General features: G+C 39.0%; 2 protein-coding genes across 2 annotated transcripts in view; one reads left to right on the plus strand and one right to left on the minus strand.

Moving 5' to 3' along the window:
- The window catches only part of LOC126252233 (uncharacterized protein C20orf85 homolog), a 71,720-nt gene extending 58,867 nt beyond the window's left edge, over positions 1-12,853 (plus strand). The window contains exons 4-5 of the mRNA XM_049953105.1: positions 396-528; positions 12,717-12,853. Coding sequence (XP_049809062.1) covers positions 396-528; positions 12,717-12,853 — 270 coding nt within the window. The remainder of the gene's footprint in view (positions 1-395; positions 529-12,716) is intronic.
- The window catches only part of LOC126252929 (U3 small nucleolar RNA-associated protein 4 homolog), an 82,585-nt gene continuing 71,122 nt past the window's right edge, over positions 12,580-24,042 (minus strand). Inside the window, exons 11-16 of the mRNA XM_049953924.1 lie at positions 23,803-23,909; positions 15,917-16,009; positions 15,649-15,831; positions 15,201-15,332; positions 14,656-14,776; positions 12,580-12,811 (exon numbers count right to left, since the gene is read on the minus strand). Coding sequence (XP_049809881.1) covers positions 14,660-14,776; positions 15,201-15,332; positions 15,649-15,831; positions 15,917-16,009; positions 23,803-23,909 — 632 coding nt within the window. The 3' untranslated portion in view covers positions 12,580-12,811; positions 14,656-14,659. The remainder of the gene's footprint in view (positions 12,812-14,655; positions 14,777-15,200; positions 15,333-15,648; positions 15,832-15,916; positions 16,010-23,802; positions 23,910-24,042) is intronic.

A 24,042-nucleotide genomic window follows, 5' to 3' on the forward strand; every position in this document is an offset into this window, starting at 1 on the left:
AAAGTCAAAGTTGTGGCAACTATTTTCTAGGACTTTAATGAATTGCTCATGTTATTTCAGGGGCCTCCAGTTTTAAGTGTACTCATTTGCAAAGCATCTGCTGATCGATGAGCTGATTCTAGACTCCAGATAACACCAGTCCCCTCATATACAAAGTTTTATCTGCACATTAGAGAAATATACATATACTAATGCTTTAGAGAATCAGTGCTTTTAATGAAACTACAGAATCTGATGTGCACACATGGCAAACAGAAAGCTCTCACTTTTTTTAAGAACTATAATCTTTACAGTTACAATAAACCATGTGTTTATGAATGTGGTGGAAATTTCAGAAAGTGTTTAGGAAACTATCTAGAGGCTGTGATAGTGACGCAAGACTTTTGTTGTTTCAGTTCTTGGAAGAAGAAGCAAAATCCCGAGGGATATCATTAGAGGCAATAAGTAAGGGATCTAAAAAACAAGAGATTACGACAGGGACAGCATTCACTGTTCCATCTTCACCTCCCATTCCTCTGACTAGTTCAGGTTAGAAATTCTGCCAGTTTTTTAAAAGTCTCCATGTAAATAGTGGGTAATTTTCTGTAACACATTCTAGTCTACAAAATGTTAATACTTTTGGATTAAAAGAGGTCACTCACAGAAAAAAGCACACACACACACACACACACACACACACATGCCCGTACATGGTGCTGGCTGCCAGTGAAAGCAGCCATGTCATATACCAGCACTGCTGCAAACACTGCATAGCAAGCTGTCCACCAGGATGAACAGCCATCGCAAAGCAGTTGCAAAGAACAAAGTTCACCACCTGATGGTACAACATGCAACTGAGCACAACCCGAGCCATCTGGATTCTTTCCCTCCCCACTAGCTTCTCTAAAACCAGTAAGGAGAACTGAATGTCTCGGTATTAGTGAAAGTACAGTGAAACAAGTTTCAAGAAAATATAGAGAAACGTCATCTCCTGTATCATAAAAGAAAAGTGTTCTGGTGGGTGACAGAAGTATATATTGGATGAGTTTACACAGGGAGTCATAACAAGAAAAATCCACAACTTCTATGTGGAAAAGCAATTTGCAACAGTGGCAGGTGTGTTGGAAAATTTGAAGACTGAAGTGGAAGATTTTCCTGATATGAGTGAAACAACCCTTTGGCATGCTATTCGAAAATTGGGCTTTAGATACAAAAAGTTCAATAAAAAATCTTGTCATCATGAAAAATACCCAAGCAGTAGGAAAAAGAGAAGAGTTCTTGTTGGGGGAAAAAAAAACTTGTGCAACAACTGATGGACTATTATTACACTGATGAGGGATGGTGTGGTGCAAATCATTCCAGGAGGATTTCAAACAATGTCTGGTTCTGGAAAAATGCTTAAAATGTACCATATTCGGAATGAAGATGGGTTAGTGCAAAATGGTTGCTTATGTTTTATTGGGCAAAAACGGGATGTATATTATCATTCTGAAACAGGGCCATTCATTATGAAATGGATAACAGTACAAGTATTTCACATATTACCAATCAGGTACAATCGTACTACCGGTATTAATGTCACATATTACACAAGATTTTAACAACATAAAGCAGAGTCCCATTAATCCAAACCTCGGTAATCCGAATATTCGGTTAATCCAAACATGAAAAATATTAGGCTAAGTATGGAAAACTGTGCAGTAAACTGCTATACATAACCACTATTTTAATTAACACAGTACAGTAAACATTTATTAGAAAAACTGGCAAGAAAACATTAGATTTAAACAATGCATAACAAAGAAAGAAAGGTGTCAAAATTACTAAAATACAGCGGACATTTTATCCCTACTTTTTAGATGACAAAAATTCATTGTTTTTTGGCATAATGAAGACAGTCTGTTATATATGCAATTTCAGTCTTTCTCAGCGCATTCCACTGATTAATTCTTCTCGGGTTATCAGCTGAGTGGTGGGTCATCTTGTCACATTGTTTCAATGAGTTTCATACCCATCATCTTCTGGCGAAGATGATGGGTATGAAACTCATTGAAACATTGTGACAAGACGATGCCACCAATCAGCTGATAACCCGAGAAGAATTCATCAGTCTGTTATATGATGCATTCTTGCGCCATCGTCTCATAAACATCAAATCAGCAGGTGTATCAGTGGGCTGTTGCTCCAAATAACGTAGCACGAGGTCAAGGGTTTCTGCTGCCTCACTGGTGGCACCAGCTCTCCTTTGTCACTTTCAGGCTCATGGCCACTTCCATCACAGCAATCCACTTCTTCCTAGTCTTGAGTCACAGCAGCAACTAAATCAGCATCAGTAAGGTTCTCCACACATGCCCCATCCACTGCCATTCACTCATCAACGTCTCCTTTACTAGCTTCTTCACATCCAGGGATTGTCTGTATCATTTATAGCAGATTTCACTCTTCAATTTCAACTACGTTGTCCTGAAATCCAAGAGATGTCCAGTTTTCTCCACGATTTTCTCAGAGTATTTTCTTAAACATTCTACTATGCCTCAGCGGCCCAATAAAAAACATCCTTCACATTGTGGTCTTTCTTATTTTGTCCACTAAAGGAATGCTGTCATATTGGATCAGCATTCTTAAAAATTCTTTTCTGTAAATCAGTCTTAATGTTTGCAGTACACCCTGGTCCATCAGCTGTAGAAATGGTGTAACATTCGGCGGCAAAAAGTTCACCACAATGTCTCCATCACATAATTCCTCAATGTTGGGGTGAGATGGCTTGTTATCAATCAAAAGGACTGCATGGGGAGACAAATGGATAACAAAGAAAGAAAAATCATTGATCAGAGGGAACAAACTAGCCGCGAAACCTTTCTTTGAACTGTTTACCATCCATCCATCCATGCATGCTTTTTTCTGGTTGTGATAATATACGGGCAGGGACTTCGTGTTGCAGTTTTTAAATACTCTGGGCCTAGCAGACTTGCCGATCAGCATTAAAGGCAGCTTGTGATTACCAGCAGCATTGCTGCATGCTAATAAAGTCACACGGTCTTCTTCTTTTGATGCCAGGCTTTTTGTTGACAATGCCCTAAAATTAAGGCCAGTCTCATCAGCGTTATAAATTTGTTGGGGAGAATACTTTCCCTCTCTTATCATTTTTTCAAACTCACCCAAGTATTCCTTCACTGCATCACGGTCAGAAGAAAACTTCTCTCCAGTAATCATTAGCTGACAGATTCCATGACGTTTTTGGAATCTGTCCAACCAACCCGTACTCGCACTTAAAGACTCACCACCATTCATTAACTTGTTCAGGTAAACAGCCTTCTCCTGAACCAATGCTCCACTCAAAGGAGTTCCCCTTTCTCTTCCTGTGTAAACCAAAGGAAGAGAGCTTCATCCACTTTATCGTACTTGGACTATTTCGAAGTCTGCCAAATTTTGAGTGTTCTTCCCAAAGACATTGCACAGGACTGTTCAAGCTTCACTCGGTTCTTTTTCCAATCACATTAATAGTTGCTGTAACAACACCCAGTTCTGTTGCCAGTTTAGATACATTCTCACAATTGTCTATCTGCTTCAAAGCATTCAGTTTTTCTTTGAGAGTTAACGTTGTATGTTTCCATTTACTCATGATGAAAATACGTACACCATACACCTGAACGAGTACAATACAACTGTTACGTGTGCCAGCAATCGATAACTAACATAACTGGCAGTGCACTGACCTGACAATACAAAGGTCTCAACAATGCATAACAACAAGGGCAGGGAGTGAGAGTGAGCCAGGGTTCCCACACTTGTTCCCATTTGTTACCTTGGTGTACCTACTTATCTGCTTGGTATACTTCATTCTAGAAACTCGTCACTGTAATTCCGGCTGATCTGAACAAATTGGTAATCTGAACAAGGTCCAGTCCCAATTAGTTCAGATTAACGGGACTCTCTGTACTTTAAGGTACTCTCACAAGGGCTTGTGAAGCTTGATTTACAAGTTTCGCTTCTGTTTGCAAAATTCCTGGAAAAGCATTTGATGTATAATTACTGTGAACATTATTGGTTCAAATGGCTCTGAGCACTATGGGACTCAACTTCTGAGGTCATTAGTCCCCTAGAACTTAGGTTTAACTAGTTCTAACTAACCTAAGGGCATCACACACATCCACGCCCGAGGCAGGATTCGAACCTGCGACCGTAGCGGTCTCGCGGTTCCAGACTACAGCACCTAGAACCACACGGCCACTTCGGCCGGCGAACATTATTGTTATAGCAATTTGCAGTTATTTTTGTTTTAAAAACCACAATTATCCTGTCACTTGCAAATTCTGTACAGAGAAGTTCAGGTTTCATAGGTTTAAAGATAACTCACACAAGATGTACATGTCAGTTGTAATTTGTAACCTAATTACCAAACACATAGAGAAAATTATCATTCACAAATTAAATTAGAGTTGAAAATTTTTTATGATAGTATATTTCACGGAAGATAATTCCTTTAGGAATTATTATGAGATGGTTGTGTTACCTGATCATGTTTGCTCATAAAGAATCAGTTCTGGAAGATTTTTCTTATGATTTCAAATTTCAGTCTTCTCTAACTAGCCCATTGTGTGTTACTCTTGTGTGCGAAACACAGATGCTGTTTTCTATGCTTATCTCTCTATGTACAGTTCCAGCAGCATGAGCTGCAAAGGCTGACTTCCTGAAGATGTTGAGAAAGACAACCAAAGTAAAACACACACCCCATGTATTCTTGAACAAGGTGGCAGGCCTGTATTGTTTATTTGTGTATCCCCAATGCTATCACAATATTACATACTATAATTTTTTCTACACTGTCTTAAATATACCTGATCTTTTTATATTCTTTATTTTTGAGGAAATACATTAAAGATTATTTTATGTTTATATGAAACACTTTTCTGATATACAGAGTGTTCAGAAACTCCTGTTACAGACTTCTAGGATCTGTAGAGGTGAGTGAGTACATAATATTTTGAATAGGAACCCGTGTCTGGAAATTTACCATTTCCATGTTACAACCACACTACAGATCACACTTTATTAATAATTATAGTACAGCGTTACATCACCAGTTAGAGTTACATTCTCAGCAAGTACACCAAGTCCTTTCATCCATACATGTATTTTTTCATCATTACTAACTTTACGACAGGAATGGGTATACAATGTGAAAGGCATATTGCTATATACATAACTAGGTCTAGACTGGTAGTTAGCATCTATTCCACAATGCCAGGTCTTGTAAGCGATGACATCTTGGTCGGCGAATGATTAGAGTCCAGGTAGAGACGCATTCTCACATCAGACAATAGCTAGAGTAAACCATCCACTTCCAGTACTCCCAGTGCCAACATCCAGACTAAAATTAACTCGACATCCACGGAAAAATATGGGTCCATTCAATATAAAACTTTGCGTGCGGATGTGTTTTATTTTGGGTTAGGGGCACTCAGCATCGAGGTTTATCAGGACCAACATGAAGATCAATTGAAATGAATTTGGTTAAAACGTAGAAAATGGCACGAAACAATTAAAAGGTAATCTGAATTTATCAGGCATGAGCCAGTACATCACTTGTTTTACAGTTCCAGTCATTAACAACCAAACAAACAAAAAGGAAACTTAATCAGTTTACACAAACATACTACGGGTGTGCGGCATCTCCTTGGAGCACCACAGTCATACCTACTGACAGTACTCCTTTCTTGAAGCTTTCGAGTAATTGTGGCAAGAAGGGAGTCAGACATTGTGGATAACGATCTTGATAGATGAGCAGCTCTTCCATTACAGTGAGCTGCACCATATAGAAGGATTATGTTAAGAGTATTCTGCAAATGTGCACTCAACCGTGTTGCTCTGACACTTGCAGACTTATAAATGAGGCTAGAACCAGATCAGAAAGGGAGGATGGACATCAAATGATCCAACATAAGCACCCCCACCATGTCTATCCTGTTGCATACCTAGCTAGCAAACATATATTCGAACAGCTGTAGCATGAAACAGTATGTTTTTGGACATGGGCTCCAGTTGAAATTATTGTCTACTCACTCCTCTCTACAAGTCCTAGAAGAAGTTTGTAACTGGAATTTCAGAACACGCTGTAGGGCCTTTTTATGTACTTCTCTATGAAAATTATTTCAACTTTTGGTTTCACAATTGTAAACTTGGTTGTTTAAAATACACTATGTAATTTAACACTACATTCATGAATTTAAAAATGTTTATATGCTGTTAGTCCTTTTCATTATTTCTAGTGCTTTTTAATTCTAAATGATCATTGTCAAAATCCTGCATTTCCCCTCAAACATCACACCATATAACAACAGGTTATGCACATTTGCTTAGCAAGTGTATATTGTTTATATTTTCCACAGCGCCTATGCGTTCTTAAAATCTAATGGTACGTACCCAACTTTTTGTTCAGCAGAACAATATTTTTATTTTCTCTCCTTGTAAATTATCATGTAACCAAACACATAGAAACTTGATGTAAGATATTGTTCAGTGCCACTGTTGTTGTTGCCTTCAGTCCAAAAACTGGTTTGATGTAGCTCTCCACAGCCAATTCTGTGCAAGCTTCTGCACAGCTACTGCAACTTGCATTTACTTGAACATGTTTACTGTAGCCAAGTTGTCATCTTTCTCTACTGCGTGCATGTGTTTTGTTTTGGGTTAGGGGCACTCATCATTGAGGTTTATCAGGGCCAACATGAAGATCAATTGAAATGAATTTGGTTAAAACGTAGAAAATGGCACGAAAGAATTAAAAGGCAATCTGATATAAAATCACATTCCTCTCTCCCAGTCTTACCCACAATCACACTAGCTCACAACATGGAAAACAATGCCACAAATGGGGAGGTGTGCAAAACTGGTAATTGAAACACAATGAAGACTGGAAGAAAACTAAAGGAGATTCACAGCTATGTGACTGGTTGATCACTCATCAAAAACTTAGATGACCTACCCACCCTAACAATAAATTATAAATGGCACCTTAAAATTTAGAGGAAGAAGTCTGACAATTCACAGAATTTTACAGGTTATATCACATCAGTTTGACTGTCAGCTAAAATAGATGGCAAATAAGCTTCTGCCCTTTGGTCTGAAAATGAAACACATCAGGTAAAATAAGGCACACTGCGATTTGTACACCATAAGCACCGCATACTGTAGGGTCCTCTCGCTGGAGCAAGAAGCCTGTGGCTTGTGCAGGAAGGAGCAGCTCATCCTAACTGCATGGTTGGAAGGAGGTAGGCCATGGAAATGTGGTGGACTTAATGAGGCGCAGCTTATTATCTGTCACTTCTGGCCATTCTTCTTCCCATCAATGCACAATTCTATGCCTCAACAGTGAGGTGAGAGCATACAGGGGTATGGCACACTGAACTAACAGAGGATTGTGCCATGCCTCCTTGGCTGCTACATCTATCCTTTCTTTTCCTGCAATACATATGTGCCATGGCACCCAGTAAAAACACATCTGCTTGCCCAGTGTTTGCAGTTGGAGGATGATGTCCTGTATATTCTGGACTATTATATCTGCTGGGTACAACTACTGCACAGAGTGAAGGAGACTCAGTGAGTCGGAACAGACAAGGACTCAAAACATTTGACAACTGCTCCAGTACCTGCAAGACCATGTATAATGCCATGTTGAACACTGGGTGAAACCTTGAAGCTGTCAGATCTTGAGGATACAGTTGGGGAAAACAATAGGCCAACAAGTGAAGTCCCCATATTTAGACCAATCTGCAAATACAGCAACAGAGTTGTGGTGCTTAGTTATAATGTCATAAAACAATGTATTGAAAACAGATGCAGGAGTGCAATATCTGCTGTACTGCACTAAATCTAAAATCAAGGGCCTCTGCAATAACCACAGTGGTAGGAAGTTAAAACACTGGAGATGGGGTTGTATTTGCTGCATAAAATGACTACAGCACATGCTGCACACAAATCCCAAATGGTCTTGTTGCTCATGAACGACTGGAGAAAATGTGTTCCTTATATGGATAAGCAAAAGTGTGATGTGCAGGTGAAGTCAAAGCTGTGGGGAACTTACATGCCTGACGCACCTTAGGAGCTGCTGCCGGATGGTGACTGCAGATTCTCCCACCTCAGCACAGAGGCTGGGTGAGGGGCTGGTCCTATAAGCACCTGTGGCCAGCCTAATCCCCCTCATGGTGAATAGCGTCAATAAACTTCAGATAAGAGGGTCTCCATATACTGTGAACCCATAGTTATCTGTGATCACAAGAAAGCCTTAAGCTGGAGCAGATGCGCCCCACGCGATCCATTTTCCAAGACCTGTGGCTAAGGCACTAAAAAATATTCAGTGCCTTCTGGGTTGTGGCTTTGAATTCTCTCGGGTGTGGTAACCATAATGATTTGGAGTCAAATTGAGACCCAGAAACCTTAATGAGTCTTTAAAACGTAAAACAGTGTCACTCAGATGCAATTCAGGTAAATTAAAACCATGAAAAGATTTATTAAAATGTACACAAACATATTTATCTACAGAAAATTTGTCTTTACAGTCCACACCTCTAACCCCTGCACTGTTAAGTTGCAGCTGACGAGTCACTGTTGCAATACTGCAGGAGGAACAGAAAACTGCAAAATTTGCCACCAATAAGGGGCATTGTACAGGATTCTTACCATAGATGTGATACTATTTATGGTTACGACAAAACACTGCCCTGAGGAACATCACTCTCCAGCTCAAAATGATCCAAAAGTGTGTCATCGGAACCTAAAACACCACTTACACAGGAAAGACCTTATGAAGATGGGGAGGTGGCGATGAAAGTCCTATTGATGGAGCTGCACAAGAATACTGTGTTTCCTAGTAGTGTTGCACGCCTTACTAAAGTCAAAGAATATACCAAGACAGTGATGTACACATAGGTAAGCCTGCTGAATAGCTGTCTCAAGCAGGGTCATGTCATTGACAGTGGTTCAAAATCTCCAGAATCCACACTGAGTGGGGGTTGCATGGTCTCTAATAACCAAGTCAGACGACAGCTAACCATTCGCTGCAGGGTCTTTCCTACACAGCTCATTAAGGAGGCTCTCCGGTAGCTATTGGGACATGTTCGGACCTTTCCTGGTTTCAGGAGAGGTATATTGCTTCTCTCCATGAGTTGGAAAACTAACCTATCTGCCATGTCAAATTAAAACAGTTGAGAAGGATTTTCTGTGACACTGGTGGCAAATGTCGAAGCCTGCAGTATCAAATTTGGTCATGACCAGATGTAATATCACGAGTCTCAGGCAGTGCTGAATCCAGCTCCCTCATGGAGACAGGGCAGTTGTAAGAATCAGAAGTGTTGGCTCTTAAGTCCAACATGCCCATCTCTATGGTGCACAGTAGCAGAAGAATTGTGGATCCTGGCTGGCATTGGCAGGAGTCGTTGCAAAATGCTTTGCTATCATCTAAGTAATGTCTCTGGGTATTGTTTGGAGGCATCCCTGTTTCAGCACCGCTGCTATTGAGAAACAACTCTGTTTACCAGAAATCCTCCTGATGGCTTTCCATGCTTTCTTAAAACAATTGGAATGGTTGATGGAGTCCAGGAACACTTACCACGACCTTTCTTACTTGCCTTAATGGTGTCTCAAGCTTTGGCTCCCATGACTTGAAAGGCCATGGGATTGTCTGCTGTTGGGCAGTATTTAAACCGTCGAAGAGCCGCATGGCTGTCCACATTGCTGAGCACCACTCACCTGTCCACCAAGGTACAGGTTGCCCTCTTAAGGTGATCTGAGGACTTTGGGATGAATAAGTCAGCAGCATGAAGGATTACTTGCGTGAAGTAGTTCACCCATTCCTAGATGGTGTCGCAGTGTTCAAATACAACCAGCCGGCTGAACAGTTCCAGTCAGCTCTGCTGACCATCTATTTCAGTGACTTCTGTTCAGGTAATGCCCCATCCTGTAGGTGGATGCAGCATGGAAAGTAGTTACTGAAATGATCATCAGTTGCTTCCGAGTGAGCAGAGCTGCAAAGACTGGAGAAGAGAAAGAGAGGTTGATAGCTGAGGATTATCCAGTGGCAGTGGAGAAATGAGTGGTGCCACCTGTGTTGAGGATGCACAGCCCCTCCAAGGCTAGACCCCTAGGGCAAGTATAGTTTGAGCCCCATTATACATTATGGGCATTGAAATCTGCATTAGGGGAAATAGATGGGGGAGTTGTTCTGCAAGGTCTGCAAGGTCTTCAGTGTCTATTGCATCCTTTGGAGGTAGTACAGTGATAAGATAGTAACCTTCTGACAACAGCTATGGTTTGTAGACCAGTACCCAGGGAGACAGCAGAGAAGTGGTGTGTGTCATTGACAAATACAGCAACACCTCCCTTGGTCCTTTCCTGGTCATGTAATCATAGTGATGAAGGGTATGGCTCTGCAATACAGGGGTATCACATGCTTTAAAATGGGTTTTCTGCAAACACAAGCACAGGGTTCATTCCTGTGCTATGAGTTTCAGTGTTTCCGCATGTGTCCTGAACCCATTAATATTTTACTGTAGTATGGGAGCCATTTATGACGGGATTGCACTTTCACTGGCTTCCTGCTGAGGGGAATGCAGTCTTGGGCCAAGATGAGTGCCCTACAGGGACATCAAGGTCTATTGGCTCCGAGGACCAATCATGAGAGACATCACGGTGAGTGACGCCAACATCCTTGGACTGCTTTCTTTGTGCCTCCATCAGAGAATGAACTTTGCTTCTGGTTTTTCGACCTGTGGAGGCTTCGGAGCCACAACCATTACAGTGATAGTGGCAGTGCTGGATGGTGTACTAGGCTGAACCTTTGGAGGGGCAGGGAGCACCAAGACGTCGGCAGCCATGGACTTTTCTGGAGTTCTGAGGGTAGGTATGGGCTTCAAAATAAATGAAGCAGCACAAGTGTGTTGACAAATGCAGGTACTAGTGCTGACACTGGCAACCCCTGTTTGTGTAGTAGCATCAGTCTTTTGAACTGGCTGTTTAAGAACAGAAGCAAAGGAGGTAGGCCTAGTGAACGTGGGGTAGGGGTGGCTGCATGATCTTATACATCTTTTTGGCCTTACCATACAGGATGAGCTTTACTGTTTTAATTTCCTGTATCTTCCTTTCTTAAAGGAACACACTGCAATCCCTACTCCAGACAGGCTGATCCCCAGACCAATTTACACACTTTGGAGGAGACGAACAGCCAACTCCATCATGGGTGGCCTGAGCACAATTGTCACAAGTGGCTTCTTCCTTACAAACAAGAGTAGTGTGCCCAAATTACCAGCACTTAAAACAGTGCATTGGATTTGGGACATAAGGCCACATGCTTAGACAAAGAAAACCTGCCTTGACGTGCTGTGGAAGTTTTGTGCTGTTGAAAGTCAGTAGAAATGAGTCTGGTTTGATAAAATTGCCATCAATTGCGTGTGTGTGTGTGTGTGTGTGTGTGTGTGTGTGTGTGTGTGTGTGTGTGTGTGTGTGAGAGAGAGAGAGAGAGAGAGAGAGAGAGAGAGAGAGAGAGAGAGAGAGAGGGAGGGAGAGGGAGGGAGGGGAGGGGGGGGGAGTCATACGTGCGGGTTGCCCCCCCCCCCCCCCTTCCCTGATAGCTAAATTCCAACAGTCTACAACTGAATGTGCCTCTCTGCTGTTCAGTGCCTTCGCTATGTGGTGTGTAATCTATCCAAATATTCATAACACAACAAAAATAGTCAATTTTTAACAACATAAAGTACATAATTGTATAGATAAAAAATCTACTCAACAAGCAGCAACTGAAGAACACACACATAAAATACAGTTTTAGGTATGAAAGCTTTCAGGGCTAGTGGCACCTTCTTCCGGCAGAAGGGTTGAAGGGTAGGGAAGAAGGGCGAAGGAAAATGAGTAAAGTTTTGAAAAGTCACCCAGAACCTCAGGTCAGGGGACACTTACTGGATGGGATGAGAAGGAAATACAATATTCATATTGTTATTTCATTCTGGATTTTCTATGGTTCAACTATACATGTGCCATTTCACAACAAAATACTGTGCTACACATAATTTATACATGACAGTGATGGTTAAGCTCCATTACTGTGGACTGAATTACAAGAAGAAATACAAGACACATTTTGGGCTTTCACCGAATTTCAATTTAAGCAACACATCTCTACATTTTTATCAGTATAACTTTTTATCAACTTCATTTTGAATGCCGCAGTTGATAAAAACATTATACTGATATATGACAACTATACATAGGTGAAAACTTGAAACACATCTTGGCACAAACAAATATGGCTGGTTGCTGAGTTTCTTCAAGTAACTAGTAACTGTGCCTTATTAAAAAAAAAAAAAAAGAAGAAGAAGAAGAAGAAGAAGAAGAAGGAAGAAAGAAATGAAGGAAAAGAAAATTCTGCCAGCTGTTCATGGCCAGTGGATACGAGGAGGCAACATTTACAGTTACGACAGACACATTAAGACTTTTAATGACCCTACAATAGTTATCGGAAATCTGTGTGTAAACAACACTGTCTGTTAAAGAGATTACATAGTACTATGGTCTCCACTGTCTGTATTCAAATAGAGGGAAAAAACATTGAAGTACAAAAAGTTTCTTTTTATCAACTCAATTAGTATGTACAAAATTTTTTATCAGTTTTTAAAAATAAAAGTAGATTTACATGTAATACTGAGATTATATTAGCATTTGTACATTGTACTTTTTCATTATCGTTCCAGGTTTCATTGGATGGCGATCTTCCCTGCAGTCTTGCTCCCTTGAGAAAGTGGGTCCATTCTACATTAGCCCAGTTCATACAATTGAGCCACCAGACCTGCCAAAACAGAAACCACAGCTTACAATTTTCATAGGCTGAGCCTCAGTTTGTAAGTAACACACAAAAAAAAAAAAAAAAAAAAAATCATTTGATAGGGCAAGGAAAAGCTGTCTACCGTGTTCATGACAACATTGTAAACATAATATAGATGAATTTGTTAGCTTCACAATGATCTTATAAGCAGTGTAAATGATCTTATAAGCAATGTAACTGAGAATGAACTACACTTTTACACTTGGAGCGTTCCTGTAAATAGGAAACTAAAGTATTGTTCTTCTGTAGGAAGTAAAACAGTAAAGTTTCACCAGGAGATTTTTCTTTGATATAATGCACTCCTTTGATGTCACACTAACAATGTATGGTATATTTATTTGCTACGATACGAGTAACATCAAAATGAAACAGATAGTCATGTGGGAAGGTAGAATTTCAGCACATAAAACTTTAGATGTAAAGTGGTAGGTGGTACTGCGCATAGTAGCAATAGTAGATTATCTTCTCTCAGGTACATTACAAATTTGTTCAAGCATGCTAAGAGGTTAGTAATGAAATTTAGAAAGCTGAAGCTGTGTAATGGGGCGCTGCAATATGATGTACTGCACAACAATTTTGCTTAAGTGCAGGAAAGTCTCCATCTAGTATAGTTTTGAGAGTCTCAATAAACTTGCTTTCAAGCCACCAATTACAGCTCCCATTAAGGTATGATTTTTCTGTTTACACTAAATCTATACAGCTGTAACTATCATAAATACACAGCATGTTGAACTGGACTGAAACTCTCTGGACCTAGGAGGTGGTGATCATTGTAGTTGCCAACTCAAATTATGCTCAAGAACACATGACGATTCCATGAAAGCATGCAAAGGCACTTCAGATTACATCAAATTTTACCGAGAATTTTAAAATACTGAAAGTGAAGGCTGTGTATTCCCTTTAATGAGGTGTGGGTTTCATGATGGCTGCTAGTGCTGAAGGACTGATGTTATGATTGCACTGCAGTATATACTTATTTAAAAATATAAATTAGCCAAACACCACTCACAATATAGTATCATTTTGTTCCTCTCAACAGCTACTTGACACAGTGTCTACCAACCTCAGCATGCACAGAACAGCATAAAAGATTCTGCTGCAGCCCATGAGAAACATTGATGTGTTTCAAATCTCACTGTGGGGCATTGCAATCAGAACAGTTAATTTGGAGTTGCTATCTCTCGACATTAAGACAAAAATTGATAGGGCCACCTAATTCCTTGGACTAATCACAATGCTGGCACACTTACTTAAGCCTGTATTACCTATCTTGCCTTCACACATGTCTTATTCTATAATGGACAGGAGAACATACCCTGAGTGTTAATTAATAGTCTATCAATTTTACAGAATTGTGCTCTACATTCCTACTTTACAAAACACACATATAACTGATTGGCACAATAATGTTGGAAAGGAAAATTGTGTTTACAATGATATTTAAAATTATTTGCTGATTTTGTAGGATTACAGAGTTAATGTATTATGGAGTAAAAAGAAACAACTTTGTTCAATTAAGATAATCAGAAATGGCTCTTTATGAACAATAAAGAATATTCCAGTATGGAAACAATACACACATTAACAAAAAATCTCAGATACTTATTTAGCATAGCCTGATTTTTTAAATATACAGTAATGAGATATTGAAAGAAAAGTTATTAACTTACAATAATAAGGTATCTTGAGCTCTGTTATAGCTTTAAAATATGTTTATAACCAGGTGACATGTATTATAATAGTGCTAATATAATAAACATGTTCTGTATAAAAACTATATTCATTTAAATGTTAGTACTGAAACAAACCTTTTTACACCCCAAATCTTTTCTTTGCAAGTGTTGGAGGCAACTGTGAAATTAGGGTGGATGGGCTTACTTCAACTACAGCTAGTACGCCATCTGCCAGCCACTCTAAATGAACAAGATGCTGCAACAAAGAAAATTAGCAGCTTGAGTAACCAGTGTTTGAGCTTCAGTGTGTGTGTGTGTGTGTGTGTGTGTGTGTGTGTGTATCTTTGTGGCTGTTACATTAACACAATTGCCACTTCTAAAATCTGTTACCTGATGTTAAAACTATGGCTGCACCATGAATAATGTTTATAAGAAAATTAAAGGTAACATAAAAAAATGGCATGTAGCTGCTATAAACAAAAGTTAAGCTGTCTATCTTTACTTCCTTTTCTCTCCACCAGGTTCACTTCCACCTCAGTTTTAGAATTTCCACCATGATCTGTATTTTTTGATCAAATTGATTTAAGTATACTGTAAAATACTTTATCTCTGATTTAGACAATGTGAAAAGGAGGAAAGGGCCAACATTTACAGAGCCAAGAGAACACAAGAGTACTCACTTTGTATTTTTTAACAATGTGAAATGCATGCACTATTGATGCAGCAGGTGACTGGCGTGAAATATTACTGTCTTGACTGTCTGAGGCAGGTGAATCTATTCTTGGTATTTTTGCTTCATTTGCAGGCAGTTCCTAGAATACAAAATAATGACTGTAGAACAAGACTAAGAGCAGCAGGAAATTATACTAACTATTTAGAATTTTATGAAAATATAGTGAATACATTTTAAGCATTACTTCAAAGAAACAATAATGGAGAAATCATCAAAAGAGAAATAACAGTCTAAAATCAATAACTGTTGCAAACAGGTATTATGTTACATTATTCCAGAAATATTATCTGCAATTAAACAGGGTCACTTTAAGTAATTCCATGAGTTTCACTTAGTACATTAAATCGTGAGAGATCCTTAGTCATGCATTCATATTATAAAGACGCATCACTTACCTTCTTTTTGTCTACAATACAGAAGGTGCTGTCATCCTGTAACATTATCATATCTGGGTTTCTACTGTCAAATATGACATTTGTTACTGGGAAGTTCCGCGACAGCCACTGCTTGGGATGTCGACCGTCAAGATCTCGGGAAAACTTTGTGAAAGCTTTCCGTCTTAGATCATATTCAGTAATCTGTAAAAGAGTGAAAGAAGTTTTTCTCTACAGTATAGTAAGTGCACAGACTCACAAAAGATGATTGAATTTATCAGTTACTAACCTTGTGATCTGAATACACCACAACAAAATTATTGTTCTTACTAATGGCTGCTGCAGTTGCTGGACAGCAATAATGAGGAAGAGTCACATAATGCTGGAAAGAAAAGCAAATTAAATCGAAAATACCAAACAGAGATTACCATATTGTACATCATGGAATTTCCGAAGCATAATAATAAAAGAAGGCAAGGCAAAAAATGTGTGTACCATAATTAGCTGTACCTGTCTTTGTAGCCAAGATTGCTAATGTATGCTCATGTCGTGGTGCTCAGTTCAGAGGTAGCTAGTTCAAATCCTGATGGTGAACAACATTATTGTCTTCATTATGCGACCAGTATGGGGAGGAAAGATAGTGGCAAAAAATTCCTGATTATGGGGCATTGTACGAATGTGCTGGGTCAAATTCTGAATCTGTCCACAATGTCTCAAAGCGAAGGCAAGATACAAAGTTGATGGTGAGCTATATGTCAATGGGAACATAGAATTTGGTATTATTCAGGAGTAGTTGGCTATGTCTCTGCACCAGATTCTCTCTTCTTCTTTCATCAACAATGTGAACACAAAAATAATAAGCCACATGCACTTGTCACATCACTTATACTCGACAGATACCTGTACAACACAACTATCACACACTGTGACAGGAGAGGTGCCCCTTGATGCAAAGTAATAAAATCTTTCCAATTGTATCAACGAACCTATCTCTAGGGAATCACCATGCCAAAAAACTCATACAACTTTATATCAAGCTGCATGGAAGAAAACTGATTTTTCCCATCTGGTTTGATACTGTACAGCCTTGCAGTGGTGGATGGGCTTACCTAACTAATAGTGCCACAACTGTCGAAAGTGAAACTAGTGCGGTCATACACATTACACAGTACAATTAGTTTAAGGTGCAACTCATACCATGCGATTCACTTGCCATTTGTAGCCGAATCCATTTATGTTACAATGCTTAAGGTGCCATCTATGGGGAAAATTTTCATTAATGAAAAAATTTTCCCCCTCCCCCTCATACAGTTCCCCTCTTCTTCAATATTGTTCTGTTCAAATTTGACATCATTCTGAGCAATTACTTTTTAACTGGAACTTCAATTATAAGCACCCTCTATATTAGATCTAATGGCAAAAAATACACTTGATCACTGACCATAAAGGAAACGTAGTAACAATGATTATTAAATACTAAGGGCAACAAAAACATGTACAAAGAATTACATATTCTATAGGCTAGATAAAGTGGTAGTAGTGTCATATCTCAAGGAGTAGCTTGAAATATTTAGTTCTGAGCAGGAGCATGCAGAACAAGTGTGGCTCAAGTTTACAAAAGTTGACCAAGCACTGAATAGTTATGTACCTGGCAGAACAGTTCATGATAGAAGGGATGCTCTGTGGTATACAATCGCTGTAAAGAAACTTCTAAGAAATGGTGACAGTTGCATAATCAGTGTACAACATAGCATAGGATTATAAACAGAAAGATGGTGTATGAAGTGAGTATGCTGTCAAAGGGGCAACGCATGAGGCAGTCAATGACTAACTTAGCAGAATCTTGTCGAATGATCTCTCATTAAACCTGAAGAAATTTTGGTCACATGTCAAGGTTGTCAGTGGCACCAAATGTAGTGTCTTGACATTTTTGAATGAAACAGGAACCAAAACTGTGGGTAGCAAAGCAAAAGTAGAAATGTTAAACTCCGTTTTTAAATGTTCTGTTGAAAAGGAAAATACAGAAGCAGTTCCACAATTTCCTTTTGTGCAACTGCAAAAAGCTGAGTGTTATAGATATTAGTATCAGTTTCACTAAGGAACAGTTCAAACCATTAAAATTAATGAATTTGCAAATGAGATAGTCAACAGGTATATTGTAGAACCCTATAACAAAGAACTGTGATCACTGGTTGCACGACTTCTAGCCAAGGATCAAGGCAACATGTGGATGTGGTATTTTTTATTTCCACAAATTGTTTGACTCAGTATGAAAAAATGTCTACTAAGGAAAGTATTATTACATTGGTTAATAAACAAGATTTGTGAATGGATTGAGGATTCACTTAAAAAGTTTCAACAGGTAGTATCAACTGAAGAATTTAGGAATATTTTTTAGCCACAAACATATTGCACTCACAGGGACCCCAAAAACGAGATTAGACTAATTACAGCAAGCACAGACATATTTGAGCAGTTGTTCTTCCCATGGTTGATACTCAACTGGAACTGGATGAAAACTTAACACCTGGTACAATGCTAAGTATCCTCTTCATGCACTACACAGTTGTTTGCTGAACATATGTGCAGATAACCAATAAGCAAAATCCCTGAGTGACTGCAGAAAATACTGCCTATCAGATGAACTTGACAGCATCTTTTTGGCTCTAAGTCTCTGGCTTCCACAAACAGCTGTTTCATTTCTGATCTGAAGGGGTGGACCCACATTAACAAATTTGTTCAAAATCAGACAGATACTTTTTAACACACTCCAAACATAGACAAAAATTTTGTTTTGGTCAATGTGGCAACAACTTGCACGAAGCTTTTTTTCATAGTTAAGTCTTGATATAAAAAGTACCAAATTCTTTTCATCTGATAAACCTTTGGCGTCAAATATTTCATATACCTTTTGTCCCCTATCATCCAATATTTTATTGTTCAGAGAAGTACAGCCTCGCTTGAATTTACCCCCTTGTATCTTAACTGTTGACAATAGAAGAGTAGATTTCTTATAAATTTTTACCAACTTTGGATGAAACACTGTGTGGCACAGCGGAAAAAAAGCAGCACAGTACATGCCACTCAATCAATGAGATCAACATCACTGATGCACAGGGCGAAGAAATTGTTTCTTATGCAAAGGTAAGTAATAAAAATATAACTTTTGTTATGTGGTGTGTTTATTACTGCAGTCTCTAAAACATTTAGATTTATTTGGAATAAAGTGAAGTTAAAATGGTTTTTTAGCTACAGAAATTCAGTTTTATGAAATTGGAACAGTTTTAATCTTTAGCTATTGGACAAACTCTTTCCTCAGATGAAACACACTCACATTTGTATGCACACCACTCACTCATACATGACCATTGTCATCTCTACACTTTTTCTACTTCCTGGTGCTTCCTTGTCAAATTCCCAACAGCACACACTTTAAACCCACTTACCACACACACCATGACACACTGACTTGCCAGTCACCCTGTAGCAACCATCTCAACTGCTCACAACACACAACAACCATAAATACTGCGCTCTGTGTCCCACATTCTCCTCCAATATAAGTATTTCTGGATCTTTCCACCACCTCCATTGACACAGACGAATTTCCCTGGCCCTGTCTGCACGACATATATATTCCTACTCCTTGTACCTAACAGACCTGCTGTACACCTTGTCTTCAATATAGCCCCACAAAAAGGAGTCGCATGTGTTCAGATCTGGAGAACATGGTGGCCATTCGAGGCCCACGTCAGTGGACTCTGGTTACCCCGGAGACATGGACTCTGGTTACCCCAGAGCCAGAATGCAGTCCCCAAAGTGCTCCTCCAGGACATCAAACACTCTTCTGCTTTGATGTGGTTGAGCTCAGTCTTGGATAATGGGAATGAAATAATCTTCCAAAGCCTTCACATACCGTTCGGTGGTCACCCTGCCATCAAGGAATATTGCACCGATTATTCTGTGACTGGACATTGCACACCACACAGTGCCCCATTGAGGGTAGAGAGACTTCTCACCCCCGAAATGCAGATTCTCAGTCCCCCAAATGCACCAGTTTTGCTTATTGATAAAACCCATCCAACTGAAAATAGGCTTTGTCATTAAAACAAACCATATTCACATCAAAGTCTTGTTCTTCAATTCCGTGAACAATGGTGTTGGCGAAACATCTGCTGTTCCATGGCCCTGGGGCTTAATGGCTGATGGGTTTGAATTTTCTATGGGAAGAGATGCAGGTCTTCAACAATAATTTGTGGCTGGCAGTGTCTCACAGTTGACTGCCACCCGTTGTGCTGCTTGTCTGATCGATGTCCTGGGGCTGGGTTGAAACACCATACTTGTCTTCTCTATGTTTTCATGTGTTTTCACCCTTTCTGGGCGACCACCATTGCCAACACTGTCATCACGACAGACACTGCCAACACTACCATCATCAAGTTCTCTCAAACATGCAAATCAAATTCTTGATTGTTAGCACACTTGGACCAGTTGTCTTCAGCTTGAACTTGGTCACAAACTTCCTTTGAGCCAAAGTTGGGCTGTTATTGCTCACATAGTAGTTACATTTTCATGTGCAAATGGCTAACAACAACAAGGCACATGCACATGTGCATGCTGATTCCCGTCATGCCCTGAGCAGTTTGAACATCCTAAAACAAACCATTCAGAAATTATAAAGACTTTATTTCATACTGTTCAATAATTGTCATCTCGTGTTTGTGTGTGTGTGTGTGTGTGTGTGTGTGTGTGTTTTCTACGTCTATGGAAAGACTTGTCCAGTAGCGAAGTCACCTTTCAAATATACTTTAAGTGTTTCTCTCTGTTGCCCGACGCCTCCTATGTTGTTCCATTATTTAGTTTTAATCCTCAAAATGAAGTGTTCATTTTCAAAAATCATACCACAAATGTTGATAAAACCCGGATCAATGTTAATTAGAAAATGAAGCTTTTTGGCAATGAGTTAATTACTGAAACAAATCATATGTAGCAAATATAAAACCAGATAAGTTTTAGTAGGACTCGCACTCTCAGGGTTCAGTACGAACATTCTGATGGGCGAGTTTGCAAGTATCAAAACACATGACACAAAGGGCAGTATTCTCTCACTGCATTGGCTTAGAGGCTTATATTTTTTTTACACCATCAAGGGTAAGGTATTTGCCATAAATTTGAACTTTGACACCTCTATCTCTTCTGAGGAAAAGGCTCTTAATAGACAGACAATAAAGTGATCCCATAAGGGTTCCGTTTTTACCAACTGAGGTATGGAACACTAAAAAAAAAAAAAAAGGAAGAAAAATAGGGTTTCACGTATCATTGATGACAAGGTCATTAGAGATGGGAGCACAAGCTTAGAATGAGACAGCATACGAAAGAATAAAGGCTTTGCCCTTTTCAGAAGAACTATTCCAATAGTTGCCGTAAGTGATTTCGGGATATGCCATAAAATAGGATTTGTGAATTATTAGCTCATTCACCATCAGGTCAGTCAGTTATGAAATCCAAAGATATATGATAGCAAGGAAAAGAAAACAGGGCGTACACACTTCTCTAGCAAGGAAGAAAGTGGAGGGGAGAGGGAGTGGGAGCTGAAATTAACTGTTAACACATAACTATACCAAGCGTTTTCTATGCAAAAATGGAATGTTAGGATACTGGCAGCATGAGGATCACATACAACAATGGCAAATAGAGAATAGCCGGTTAACAGATATGTTGTTTGGAAACATTACACAACAACAACAACAACAACAACAACACTGACACTCCTGCAAAGTAATAGACTTAGGATTAGTGCAGTGTAAATGAACTATACTGAAAACAAAAGTATAAATTATCTCCAAACAGAAACTAAAATCAAATGAAGAGAAGAAATCGTCCAGGCAAATGCATACACATACACAAATGTTATGTGGGACAAATGCTGGACTTTGTAATCAGATGTTCTTATAATCAGCAACTGAGAAGGAAAGGTTATAGGTAACAAAATCATATAGGGATTAAGCTGTATCAAAATTTAACAGCTTTGTTGTATAATTTTTTCACAAATAAGAGTTACACATTGAGTCCCATGTCATTCAATGCATTATCTAGTACAAAAGCTATTTCACGTGATAGAAAATTAATCAACCTATCCTTAATTAAGTGCATTGCATAAAATTTTCATAAAATTTGTGGAATTATACACAATCCAATTACCACAATCAACATGGATTCGTGTGCTATTGGCCAACAAAACTTCAGAACTGTGTTTCTTCGGAGGCAACACATCATAACATTGTTCCTGAGTACTGGAGTATTAATTACTTATTGTTCACTACCGTATTTACTCGAATCTAAGCCGCACTTTTTTTCCGGTTTTTGTAATCCAAAAAACCGCCTGCGGCTTAGAATCGAGTGCAAAGCAAGCGGAAGTTCTGAAAAATGTTGGTAGGTGCCGCCACAACTAACTTCTGCCGTCGAATATACGTAGCGCTACACAAGCATGCTTTGTGGGCACAAAGATAAATACTGGCGCCAAAACCTCTGCATCAGTAAATAAATTAAAAAAAAAAAAAAGTAGAAGACGAGCTGTTTTTTTTCTCCGCCCCGAGTTTCGACCACTGCATTTTCATACATTATCCAACGAAGTAAATACAAATTCCGTATTGTTCATCTTCGAATGTAGCAGAATTTCAATGTACTACGAAAATCCGACTGGCAAGACTGTTAGGGATGTTTGTCAATATGGCCAACTCTACGTTCCGAGTTTTTTCCTACCTGTGAGAAGAGATGGTTGCTAATAGGAACCTGATGAAATGTGAATCACATGCACTATTCTCTTCACCATAAGAGTAATATGAATATAAACATTTTGCCATGTATTCTTTCGTGTTTGCTGCTATCTCATTTAAATCCTGTCTGCCTAATAAACTACGAAACTAGAGTGAGACAACAGCAAACGCGGAAGAATATACGTATTGTGTCATGTTTATATTCGTATTATTCTTATGCCTAATAGTGATACAGTCAGAAATGAAGCACGGCAACTGAATAGATTTTAAATGTAAGATGACTAATTTCTGTGCAGAATTCGATGTACTAAAGAAGCGGCCGCAAAGATTTTCAAACGGAGAAAAATTTTCTCTAAACTCTCGTTCAGAACATGTTCTATCATACGCAGTCTATTATTTGGTTCTTTGATCATTATCAAAGAAAGCAGCAGTGTAAGTAACAACAAATAGCAGTCTCTTGCCATTGTTTCGATAATGAGAAGATTCCTCTTTTTTTTAAGCGGCGGTAGCGCGCACAAAAGCAAGTCAAGCCGCGAGCGGCGAGCACTATCAAAATGCGACAAACAATGCATGACACAGTACAGTAATGCATTTTCAGCTTAGAGTGACATAAACACCTATAACAAAGAAAACGGCACTTATCAGATCAAAGCAAAATAAGCAATCGATTCAAACCAGACGAAGCACGTGAAAAAGGAAGGGTACCCGTATAAATATGGACGCATAAAGCCTGACGCATAGCAATGGCCGGCTACCCGGTGAAGCTTAACTGCTAAGCTTACGACTCGAACCAAACTACTGTAGCTGTATTGTCTTTCATTCGACCTAAATTGTGTCTCATATTACAATGGACCAACTTTGTTTCGATCTGGAGGTGCGGCCTAAAACTTTTCTCTCCCCTTGAATTTCGTGTCTCAAATTTCAGGTGCGGCTTAGATTCGGGAAATTTTTTTTTTTCCTTTATTTCGAGTCTCATTTTATAGGTGCGGCTTAGATTCGAGTGCGGCTTAGATTCGAGTAAATACGGTATTTCTTCAGCACTGGCTGCATGTTACAAGTCTCATTTTTCAATAGTAAACCAGTTAACAGCAGTACATGGTCACAGGCTTGAAAAATACTAATGCATTTTTGTTGATGTAAAAGAAGATATCATGAAACCCAAAAACTTCATACTGACATTGATTTCAAATGACAAGTATTTTACTTACTATATGCATCCAAACAAACTTACTTAGATGACAGAATAGTAAGATATTACAATAATACTACTTATCAAAACTGCTAGGCAAAGACTCTGGAACATAAAAAAGCATAACTTGTCATGTACAACAAAATGATCATACAGTTTCTCTTCCCTTTTGTTTACAACAGAACATATTTTATATATATGGTTTATTACCTTTCCACTCTGAAGGAACCATACTGCAATGTGACTTTCATGGTCAGCAGCAAATAAATATTGATCATCTGGAGAGAGGCCCAGCAGGAACACAGTGTCAGTATGAACTATAACAGGAAAGCACTTTAACAATATTTTAAATTTTTCCTAGCAGGTGAATATAAATTTTATTAGTAGTTTACTTCTGTTCTGTAGCAGAAGCCACTTTAGAAGCTAATAGATCACACATTTACGGCACTT

The sequence above is a fragment of the Schistocerca nitens genome, chromosome 4 (assembly GCF_023898315.1).
Source record: "Schistocerca nitens isolate TAMUIC-IGC-003100 chromosome 4, iqSchNite1.1, whole genome shotgun sequence".
Taxonomy (NCBI): Eukaryota; Metazoa; Arthropoda; class Insecta; order Orthoptera; family Acrididae; genus Schistocerca; species Schistocerca nitens.